Here is a 12,171-nt window from a genome sequence, read left to right as displayed (position 1 = left end):
GGGTGGAGCCCTCACCCAGTGCGGACGTGTATGTTTAAGTTATATCGTTTATTGCTGAAATACAACATTATTACTCTGTAAACAGACTCATATCCAAACATATTCAGGAACTGCTTATCCACTTATAGCTGTTTAAATATGTTAAAATGAAATAACATGCTCGATAAACAGCGGCTATTTGCAACACTCTCATACCCCAGTGCTTCTCTAAGGAGCTGATTTTGTCAGTCTGTTAACTTTGGCCCGAACCCCCCCCCCCCAGCCCCCCCGCCACCCAATCGGCCTGCCCCCAGCCCTGGCACCTGAAGCAGGACCGCCATGCACTGGCGGGACGCCCAGGCTCGTTAGCTTGCTCGTTAGCTGGCCCGCCACGGACGTGCGCCAAGCGGAACGTTCCAGATCTCGGCCCGGGACAGCCCTGCAAATCCAGCCACGTTGGGCCCCCACGGCCATGTCCCCCGCCGCCGTCCTGCAGTGCAGTGGCCCCTCCAAACCGTGCAGGATGCAGCCCCGTCCAGCTCCTTCCCAGGGACGCGTCTGCGGTGAGTCACATGCAGTCACCGGGTGATCGACGGCCCTCCACAGACGGAGGACGGAGGAAGTGGGCGGAGAGTCACAGTCGAAATCCAAACCAAGGGATGCCAATTTCGCCACATTTGATTCAAATAAAAAACATTGAAACACAGACTACACTGTGTTTAAAGACCAGCATTTAAATACTGAGTGACACATACAGTGATGTCTGATGCCTAACAGAAGAATTCTTGTGCACTCCTGAGACAATCAGGAAGCTGTGATGTCTCCTACCATCCCCCACCCTCTAACCCCTGCTACCATTTCCAATCAGCCCCCCTACTCCCTCCATGAAGAAGTCAGTCAGCACTGGTTGTCGTGCTCCCTGCCTCTCCCCAGAGCTTACCCTCTGCTCCCCCTTCCCTGACAAACAGCACTTTCTGCCTTTCTTCAGCTGTTAGAACACCATCCTTAGCTCTAATTTGCTTTCCGACACCCAGACCTGACGTCTTTTCTCTGCCTTCTTCTCCCCGCTCACGGTCGTGTGCACCGCGCCTCATGTCGAGCCTTTGCCGTTCATTTCTACACGATCGCTCATTCACCGTGAAATCGACCATGTAATGACCCCTTATAACACCGGGAGGCGACAAAAATAATATTTACAAAAAACAAATACTATTATTAAAAACTACTGAATGTTGTTTTATGTTGAAATATACGTAATATTGTTAATGTGTATTAAAAATTCACCACAGTTACCAATTATTGATTGTTTTTTATGTTTTATTATTCTTGTCAATATCTACAAATATTTAAACATTTAAATATCCCTTGAAGAGCAGATCTAGAGTCATGCAAATGCTTGTTTGGATCATTATTTATCTTAAAATTAGCATGACCTTAAAATTCCCTTGAAACGCTTTTATCTGTCTGTAAAAACCGAGTCTGTGAATTTAGATAAAGTTATATCTGAGAAGAACAGGCTGCCAATGTATATGATCCAGATCCCGCAAAGTTATAGCTGTTGCCCGAGTTCTAAAAACCAAGAACTCCTGAATTATTTAATTAGTCTCAATTCATCATTAGGCATCAGGTGTAATTAAATCACACCAGTTTAACCATAAGATTTACATTACATTATAGTAATTGCTTTCAATTAGCACATAACTGTTAGGGATGAGAGATCGTTAGTTAGTGTTTTTAAGCTGTATTATATGAGTTAAAGGCATCTGAAGTGGAGCATCTGAGATAATTCATCCAGTCAAATCAATATGCAAAATCTCACTGAATGTGATTTTCAGAAAAATTACAAATCCACACATCTCCTCCGCAGCGTTTCTGTGATCGATCAGTGCTGTCCAACAGCAGAATGTGTTTTTTTTTTTTTTTTTACCTTGGATCAGAGATAAATGATAAATAAATAAATAAATAAAATCAATGACAGCAAGCTTAAATTGGCATCTTGAGCAGCTGGACCTGTATGTGTCCCCCTACAGACCTGTGTGTGTCCCCATACCGGCCTGTGTGTGTCCCCCTACAGACCTGTGTGTGTCCCCATACTGGCCTGTGTGTGTCGCCATACCGGCCTGTGAGTGTCCCCCTACAGACCTGTGTGTGTCCCCATACCGGCCTGTGAGTGTCCCCCTACAGACCTGTGTGTGTCGCCATACCGGCCTGTGAGTGTCCCCCTACAGACCTGTGTGTGTCCCCATACCGGCCTGTGTGTGTCCCCCTACAGACTTGCGTGTGTCCCCATACCGGCCTGTGAGTGTCCCCCTACAGACCTGTGTGTGTCCTCATACCGGCCTGTGTGTGTCCCCCTACAGACCTGTGAGTGTCCCCCTACAGACCTGTGTGTGTGCCAATACCAGCCTGTGTGTGTCCCCCTACAGACCTGTGTGTGTCCCCCTACAGACCTGTGTGTGTCCCCATACCGGCCTGTATGTGTCCCCATACCGGCCTGTGTGTGTCCCCCTACAGACCTGTGTGTGTCCCCATACCGGCCTGTGAGTGTCCCCCTACAGACCTGTGAGTGTCCCCATACTGGCCTGTGTGTGTCCCCCTACAGACCTGTGTGTGTCCCCATACCGGCCTGTGTGTGTCCCCATACCGGCCTGTGTGTGTCCCCCTACAGACCTGTGTGTGTCCCCATACCGGCCTGTGAGTGTCCCCCTACAGACCTGTGTGTGTCCCCCTACAGACCTGTGTGTGTCCCCATACCGGCCTGTGAGTGTCCCCCTACAGACCTGTGTGTGTCCCCCTACAGACCTGTGAGTGTCCCCCTACAGACCTGTCTGTGTCCCCCTACAGACCTGTCTGTGTCCCCCTACAGACCTGTGTGTGTCCCCATACCGGCCTGTGAGTGTCCCGCTACAGACCTGTGAGTGTCCCCCTACAGACCTGTGTGTGTCCCCCTACAGACCTGCGTGTGTCCCCCTACAGACCTGTGTGTGTCCCCATACCGGCCTGTGTGTGTCCCCCTACAGACCTGTGAGTGTCCACCTACAGACCTGTGTGTGTCCCCCTACAGACCTGTGTGTGTCCCCCTACAGACCTGTGAGTGTCTCCCTACAGACCTGTGTGTGTCCCCATACCGGCCTGTGTGTGTGTCCCTACAGACCTGTGAGTGTCCCCATACCGGCCTGTGAGTGTCCCGCTACAGACCTGTCTGTGTCCCCCTACAGACCTGTGTGTGTCCCCATACCGGCCTGTGAGTGTCCCGCTACAGACCTGTGTGTGTCCCCCTACAGACCTGTGAGTGTCTCCCTACAGACCTGTGAGTGTCCCCCTACAGACCTGTGTGTGTCCCCCTACAGACCTGCGTGTGTCCCCCTACAGACCTGCGTGTGTCCCCATACCGGCCTGTGTGTGTCCCCCTACAGACCTGTGAGTGTCCCCCTACAGACCTGTCTGTGTCCCCCTACAGACCTGTGTGTGTCCCCCTACAGACCTGTCTGTGTCCCCCTACAGACCTGTGTGTGTCCCCATACCGGCCTGTGAGTGTCCCCCTACAGACCTGTGTGTGTCCCCCTACAGACCTGCGTGTGTCCCCCTACAGACCTGCGTGTGTCCCCCTACAGACCTGTGTGTGTCCCCATACCGGCCTGTGTGTGTCCCCCTACAGACCTGTGAGTGTCCACCTACAGACCTGTGTGTGTCCCCCTACAGACCTGTGTGTGTCCCCCTACAGACCTGTGAGTGTCTCCCTACAGACCTGTGTGTGTCCCCATACCGGCCTGTGTGTGTGTCCCTACAGACCTGTGAGTGTCCCCATACCGGCCTGTGAGTGTCCCGCTACAGACCTGTCTGTGTCCCCCTACAGACCTGTGTGTGTCCCCATACCGGCCTGTGAGTGTCCCGCTACAGACCTGTGTGTGTCCCCCTACAGACCTGTGAGTGTCTCCCTACAGACCTGTGAGTGTCCCCCTACAGACCTGCGTGTGTCCCCCTACAGACCTGCGTGTGTCCCCCTACAGACCTGTGTGTGTCCCCATACCGGCCTGTGTGTGTCCCCCTACAGACCTGTGAGTGTCCACCTACAGACCTGTGTGTGTCCCCCTACAGACCTGTGTGTGTCCCCCTACAGACCTGTGAGTGTCTCCCTACAGACCTGTGTGTGTCCCCATACCGGCCTGTGTGTGTGTCCCTACAGACCTGTGAGTGTCCCCCTGCAGACCTGTGTGTGTCCCCATACCGGCCTGTGAGTGTCCCCCTACAGACTTGTGTGTGTCCCCATACCGGCCTGTGAGTGTCTCCCTACAAACCTGTGTGTGTCCCCCTACAGACCTGTGTGTGTCCCCCTACAGACCTGTGAGTGTCCCCCTACAGACCTGCGTGTGTCCCCATACCGGCCTGTGAGTGTCTCCCTACAGACCTGTGTGTATCCCCATACCGGCCTGTGTGTGTCCCCGTACAGACCTGTGTGTGTCCCCCTACAGACCTGTGTGTGTCCCCATACCGGCCTGTGAGTGTCTCCCTACAGACCTGTGTGTATCCCCATACCGGCCTGTGTGTGTCCCCCTACAGACCTGTGAGTGTCCCCCTACAGACCTGTGAATGTCCCCATACCGGCCTGTGTGTCCCCCTACAGACCTGTGTGTGTCCCCATACCGGCCTGTGAGTGTCCCCCTACAGACCTGTGTGTGTCCCCATACCGGCCTGTGAGTGTCCCCCTACAGACCTGTGTGTGTCCCCCTACAGACCTGTTTGTGTTCCCCTACAGACCTGTGAGTGTCCCCCTACGGGCCTGTGTGTGTGTCTGATTAATACCACAAATACCTAGACAGGTAGATATGTCTGAATCCAAGCCTAATTTAAAACAAGCAGAACTACAACTCTCTCCACAAAACATTTTTCTAAAACGAAATTAGCAGACTGCTAATCGTTTTGTCGCCAGCGTCAGTTTAGCCTTTTTTGATTTTCTTTCGTGACCCTGACAACAGAGAGGTACAGTGGATTAAAATCAAGCGTTTAAGGCTTTTCATATGGAAGAGCAGGTGTTATTTATCTCTGGGAAGAAAGTAAGAAGTAGGCAATGCAAAGACTATGGTTCTGATCACATTTAATCTGCCTTATTAAGATTGCGAGCTCGCTGTGACAGGCTCAGTCTGAAGACCACATGCAGCCCCTCTTCTGGGTCCTTTCTGCTTCCTTGCCACTCTGCGTAACGTTCTCAAATGTAGCTAATCACTGCTAATCTGCGCTGGACCATCAAAAAACGTGATGAGAGAGGTGGATGTCTTCCTCCCACTCCATCCCTCACCTGCCCTCTATTAATGCTGAAAGTGGTCGGTTTTTGCCGCACACCATCTCGTCTTAACACCATCAAACAGATACAAGTTCAAAGAATAGCAGTGCGACTCATGTCTGGTCAAGGGTTTGCCTTTCATGGCCAGATTACAAGCTATAAACCTCTCCAGTCTTATGGGGGGAGGGGGGGTGTATACAAAAACCTTAAAAGGAATACAGAAGGTCAATCTCGATGACCACTTTACTGTTAACACTGATTCCCCAACACAAACTCACAAATGGAAACTATTTAGGGGCCAGCATAGATCAGAACACAGGGACACAAAGGATGGAAGAGTTTAGGAAAGGGCTTCTGAATGTAGGATACAATCCTCAGATTATTTGTGTAGACAGGCATCTTCATTCCTTACGCTCTTGTATTCTTAGGTAGCTTTATTTGGTAGTGAGTTTTGAGGCTTTGGAGTCTTGACTTGATTGCTGATGGTTAGGGAAGCACACTTCTAATTGAAAGATTGCAGGTTTTAATCCCTGACCACCAAGTCACCACTGAGGTACCCTGAGCAAGGTAAGCACTGCTCACGCTGAATTAGCTGCCCCCTGCTATGTCACGTATGGGTTAAATGCAGAGGACACATTTCGTTGTTGTGCACTGTGTGCTGTGGTGTGTCAACAATTCCAAAAAAAAAAAAAAAAATTCTAAGGTAGAGACCGAATTACTCGGTGCAAAATATCGCCCCCATGTGGTCACATGCGAGTAATTCCATCGCGAAACAGGCGCACGCCAATAGCAGCTCTCAGTAATGAAAACCAAACACGTAATATTACTGCATCTTCTCCATTTCCATGCAACAGTCGCCCTACTAGCTGGACTGAAACTAATACTTGGCCTTCTCAGAAACGGCCATTAATCCATTCTATAGCATGACCGCCGCTACTCGGCATGTGCGCTTTACTGAGGGCAGTGAGGCTGTGTAAACCGCCCGTTCAGGGTGACACTGTTACCAGTTATTACGGGATCTTAGAGCAGAAGCCTCTTACCAGCGTGACGGCGCGATAGGGCTCCGCCGAAACACATAAAGCCGAATGCGGGGAAATCCTTTACACACACTATTATGTGCCTCGTGGGAAACAAATGTGCCATTTTTATTCGAATTGTTGATCCACGTCTTATGGTGTTAGTGGTCGGGCGCTTAAATTAAGTGCTGCACTAATTCATACCAAAGACATGAGTTTTTAAATACGCAGAAACAAGAAAGAGGACATGCAATCATGCAGGATGTGTTGCGTGTGTTTACACCCCCGGAGGCAAAGTTAAATTGACGCCCCCTCAGAAGGCGGCGCCCCAGGCAGCCGCCTATGCTGTCTATTGGATGGAGCAGCCTTGATTTCAGTGATGCTGGGCACACGGGGTACATCTGAGCGGGATGGTAGGACATCCTGTGGTGCCGTCATCCAGGTACAATCGATGGCAATCTAGTGCATCCCCAGGGACTCACATGCAGAAATTATATTCCTTAACAATCATTTTGACATAACGTTTAACTATAACAGCATAATAGAGTTCCTGAAATCCAGTTACGACTTGGCTTTCGTGTGACCCCTATGAAAAATTTCTGGGAGCGCCACGACAAAGCGGGATGCGACAACAAAAAGAGATATTACAGCAAGTCATGCAGATGACATAGAAGTGCGATGCTGTACGACTCACAATTCAGTGTGAAGATATGCTGATGAGGATGACCGTGCATCAGCCGCCCGTGGAAAATGGATGGATAGATGCATATTACGTTTATAATCTGGCTAATTATTTATCTATGATAGAATATGGTAGAATATAGACATTGTTATACCGAAAGTGTAATGTTCGGTGTCTTTACCACATTTCCTTACAAGACTATGTGAGATTTATGATTCTTTGTCATCTCACCATATCAGGACACGCGCACACGGGCATTTGTGCACCATGACCCTCATGCCCACCGGGAAACGTTTCACTTTGGCCTCCGTTTAATTTGCGGTGAGGTAAAGTTAAGTTTTAAATATATAAAAAAGCATTCGCTCATTCACACCTCTGACAGTCAGTTATACACCCAACATACTAAAACAAAGCATTGTGAATAAACGATATAGGCACCTGTTTGCATGCTCCATGTATACCGAGCCCATATATGTACATATATGCTAACAAATACATGTCGATAAAGAACATGTAAAAAGCAAAATATTTTGCGAGTAATTTATTAAACAGTTAATACAAGAATAAGCATATTATTGTAATAAAATTTCACAGTTATATCCGCGAGCCTGACAAGGAAAAGCAGTTAGATGGTGGATGTAAGGATTTCACACTCCGGCTATTCTGAGAAGAGCGTCTGTATCTTTGCGACTGCGCATGCGCGGTTAATGTCAAACATGGCCGCGTCCGGTGGCAACGCCATGAGGTTGTTTCTTAGCGTCCGCAGGGCTTCTGCTGTAATTACTGCGAAATCTGTGTCGGGAAATGTGCAGCCAGTCACCGCAGCAGCTCCCGTAAGTAGTTCTTATTTGTTTTTCACGCTTAGAGTGTTGATTTACCATATGAAGCAGGTGTATCTGTCAGCTCCGGTAGCTGCTGTTGACCTACCGGTCGTCCAGTCAGCTGTCGTCTTTCGGCATGTCTGTTGATTCGCTCAATTATCAGATGTACATATATAACATGATATGGATTTATCGTCGCTTGGACTAACACATCTATACTTCACCACGCTAATTTAAAATCCCTTTTAAATTCCCCTTTGCCCGTGACCTCTCTGGGGCTACTGTAGTGACTTAATAACCCTTATATCTCATCACGGAGAAGGTAAAAATGCAAAGACGCCTCATTAAAACCCGCGTGTCTTTCTAGTTAATGAGACACTTGGACCTCTGGGTAGGACAGGAGGATGCTGACCCCTCAATTTCTTTAGTGTGCCAGCAATACCTGCTTCACACCGTAATGTAAAAATACAGGTGTTGTGTGATGGTCCACTCAGCTGAGTACAGCATGCAGAGGTCTAACCTCCAGCCTCGCCTCCCCTCCCCTAGGTGCTGTCACGCCAGATTCACATGGATCCAGCCTCCAGTGGCAAGCACCAAGCATCTACGGGCCAGGAGAAGTTTTCCGAGGAGTACATCAAGAAACAGATAGAGGAGTTCAAGATTGGAAAGAGGCATCTGGCAAACATGATGGGCGAAGATCCTGAGACCTTCACCCAGGAGGATGTGGATGTAAGAACCTCAGCCTTGTCACTGCATTACTGCCCCTCCGGGATCTTTACAGATGTTCAGTTGATTGTTCTATAATAGAACACTGCAATGCAGTGCTGTAGAACGGAACAGAGAAAGGATACTTTACCCCCTATGAAGCTATTGTCTTTTCGCTTTTCTTGCTCCCCATGATACCCTCAGAAGGTTGCATTTTCCTATGCCAGAACAGTCAGTATATTTATCAAGTTAGTTATTTTACACATGGTGGTGCAGTGGTTAGCACTGTAGCCTCACACCTCTGAGACCCGGGTTCGAGTCTCCGCCTGGGTTACATGGCTGTGGAGTTTGCATGTTCTCCCCATGTCGTCGTGGGGTTTCCTCCGGGTACTCCGGTTTCCCCCCACAGTCCAAAAACATGCTAAGGCTAATTGGAATTGCTAAATTGCCCATAGGAATGCGTGTGTGAGTGACTGGTGTGTGAGTGTGCCCTGCAATGGGCTGGCCCCCCATCCTGGGTTGTTCCCTGCCTCGTGCCCATTGCTTCCGGGATAGGCTCCGGACCCCCCGCGACCCAGTAGGATAAGCGGTTTGGAAAATGGATGGATGTTACTTTTCTTAGTTTCCGTCCACAGGAACATGGAATATTCACCTGTTTTACTAGTTTAACTTAAGTTCAACTTAATTGCTCCTTAACCGGTACAACCGTGGCACCCTCCTGCATTCAGATCAGCAGTCTGCCTGACAAGAGTCTGTTCCTCTCTGCTGCTTGGTACCTGTGAGTTCATGATGTAACGTTTCACACAGGAATCACACTCTTGTTCTTCATTGTACTCGAGATTCATGCGAGATTATTGCATGTGTGGTTACATGTAATGTGAGTTACGAGGCTACTGTGTGTGTATTGTGTTGCTGAAGTAAAAAGTGGGTGAAAGGCATGTTAAATTAGATTTAAAACATTGATACATAATCAATCAGATGTCAGCGTCGGTCAAAGCTGTTAAAATATTTCAATGCAAACATTTATGGAAAGGGAGTTAAATTTGTAAAGTGTATTTGAAGTCTGGATTAAATAGATCCATCTATTGCAGTAATTATTCACCAAAGTCATCTTTCTAGAGACTAAAAACAGGTGTGTGATTGGGGAAGGGTGAGCGAGCAGCAGGGATCACTGCTAAAATGTCTGAATGTGGGGTTTTGCTGAAAGTGGGGGCGTGTCTGAGCCTCGGTTGAGAGCACGTGTGCGCTGGACCCGGGACTCAGGTGCGACTCTTCCTGCGTGTTCGCCAGAGAGGCCGGCTGGCAGGTGCCGCCGAGCGCACGCATTACGGTGCATTAGCGTCGCTGCACGCCCACGGGTCCGCCGGCTTTAAATGCCGCGTCTGTAATTACGCGGCAGAGAGAGGCGCCCGTAATTGATTCGCCCTGCCGTTTTGTTTTTGATTTTTTTTCCATTCCTGATGCGTCCCTCGCCGCTAATGAATGAAGCCGTTAGGACAGGCGTGCATAAGCCAAACTGACGGTAGACACCCGGACACCAGATGCATCGTGGGAGAGGGGCCATGGGTCGCATGCAGGCACCTGTGTGCCGTCGGTTATCTCCGGAAAGATCAGTGGAGTTGACAAACGCGTGAAGCTGCTGATGGCGCTTAACAGCTGGGGGGATAGGGGGTGCGTTTGCTTAATGAAGGACTGGAACATGACCTGCACCCCACTTTTTTTTTACCTGGGGGGACAGCAAATCCACCTGCGTTGCTGGGACATGGGACAGACAACAGAATATGTTTAGTTTATTTTGGATTCTTGCCCCTGCCCATTGGTTTGAGAACATGGGGACGTTCTACAAATAAGAATTTCCCAGTTAGCCAGATAACTTAAGCCAAACTTTTAACTGCAGGAACATGACATTCCTATTGGACTGTCCTTACATTTGGCTTAAGGTATCTGGTTAATGGAAAAATCCTGCTTTTGTGGAATGTTTCCCCATATCAGTGGTCTTGCTCTCGTGTAAAACTGCTCTTATCTGGTTCCCTACTGGGGGGAGGCTTAGAGACCATTATCAGGCTTAGAATTAGGGCCCCCTCCCACTCATAGCAAGAGAGTGTGCCAATAGCCCTACGCTGGGTGTCTTCAAAGTGTCGATCATCTCCAATTTTAAGCCAAAGATAATTTAAACGTTCCTGTAACCCCCCCCCAGCTGACAGGCCTGCCATTGTCACTTTTGTGTTTTTGGCAAAGAATGGTAGTGGGGGGGTGGGGAGCAGTAGTGACAAGTCAGCTGAACCCCAGGGACTCCAGCTGACACCAGCGCCTGACCCCCCCCCCCCCGCAGTTGAGTCGGAATGCTGGCCTCTCTTCGGGCCACGTCGAAGTGTCCAGAAAACAGTCAGATCACCACTGACAAGGACGTCACTCTCGCTCCCTGGGGGGTGGGGGGTGCCATATTGTGTCCTGAGGTAGGAACAGGTGCTGCCATCGTCTGCTGAGACGTTCTGCCTCTTCTTTCATCCCCCCTTCCTGTCTGGCCCCTTCTCTCTCTGATTTCCTCCGCTTTTGACAGTGTGAAAACCCCACGCCCTGCCCCCTCCGTCAGCATCTGCTCCCCCTCTAATTGAAAAATGGAGAAAATCAAAGCAGAGAAAAGTTCAAGACCCCCCCCCCCCTTCATTGTGGTGATGAAGCTGACATACTTCACGAGACACATTTCCGGGGCGGGACGCGGCTTCCTGAACCATGGGCCACATTCATCTGGTCTGTGGCCCGATTCAGAAGCTTCCGTCCGGTCGTCCTCGTGGCCTCGGTGAGGGTGGGCTGGGGGGGTGTCCAAGTGTGGCCGCCAACGGCGCTAGCGTTAGCGGTGCTAACTTCGCAGCTGGGCCCCGATGGGGTGGCTGAGCTTCCGCTGTGGTGCAAGACAGGACCCCTGCCTGGCTTTCTGCTCGTGCTGCAGAAGGGCGGGAAGAGAGGCGTCGCTGATGGCGGTGGGGGCCGTTCGTCAGGGAAGATGAGCGGTCGGGGTGCTTTGGGAGCACGAGAAATGGCCTGTGAGGCTTTTTGGTATGACTGTGCAAAGGGGACTGGATCCCATGGTTTTCTGGGCGAGGGGGGTAGGGTGAAGGCAGGCCTGGGTTCCAGATCAGTCCACACTTACAAGCCTTTTAGCTTGAACGTGGGCGTAAGGCCGGCAAATCCGGGCGTCATTCCTGTCTCTCTCTTACAGCGCAGCATCGCCTACCTTTTTCCCTCCGGACTGTTCGACAGGAAAGCCCGACCCGTCATGAAGGTAAGGGGGGAAACCGAGCCCCCACCTCTCCGTACGCTAGAATGGACAACGGCGCTAAGCTAACGTGCGTTGTCCCATCTTTCCACAGCATCCGGACGAAATATTTCCCAGGCAGAGAGGTACGGTGTTAAGGCGTGTCAGTTTTAGACATTTGGTTAGTTACATGCCTGGGGGGGGCCGCTTAGTCTGTGCTGATCCCATGCAAGGTAATCACTGAATTAAAAGCCTCTGTTTCCTGACAAGCTTAGCATTTGTGTGTGTGCTTCATGTTTTGTTTTTGTCTCAGCTGTTCAGTGGGGTAAAGATGGCCGCCCTCTTCACTTCCTGTTCTACACAGGGAAGCCGTCATATTACTCCTTGATGCATGTGAGTATTGGGTGACCATAGTGACTGAGTTCTGCTGC

At 50.0% G+C, this 12,171-nt stretch overlaps 1 protein-coding gene across 1 annotated transcript in view; it reads left to right on the top strand.

Annotated features, from left to right (window-relative positions):
* Nucleotides 1–7,640: 7,640 nt before the first annotated feature.
* The window catches only part of mrps9 (mitochondrial ribosomal protein S9), an 11,868-nt gene continuing 7,337 nt past the window's right edge, over nucleotides 7,641–12,171 (top strand). The window contains 5 exon segments of the mRNA XM_049015971.1: nucleotides 7,641–7,791; nucleotides 8,326–8,508; nucleotides 11,705–11,767; nucleotides 11,856–11,886; nucleotides 12,054–12,133. Of these exon segments, the coding sequence (XP_048871928.1) occupies nucleotides 7,666–7,791; nucleotides 8,326–8,508; nucleotides 11,705–11,767; nucleotides 11,856–11,886; nucleotides 12,054–12,133 (483 nt within the window). The 5' untranslated portion in view covers nucleotides 7,641–7,665.

Source organism: Brienomyrus brachyistius, chromosome 1 (assembly GCF_023856365.1).
Source record: "Brienomyrus brachyistius isolate T26 chromosome 1, BBRACH_0.4, whole genome shotgun sequence".
In the NCBI taxonomy this organism is placed as follows: Eukaryota; Metazoa; Chordata; class Actinopteri; order Osteoglossiformes; family Mormyridae; genus Brienomyrus; species Brienomyrus brachyistius.
This window is presented reverse-complemented; position numbering and strand designations above follow the sequence as displayed.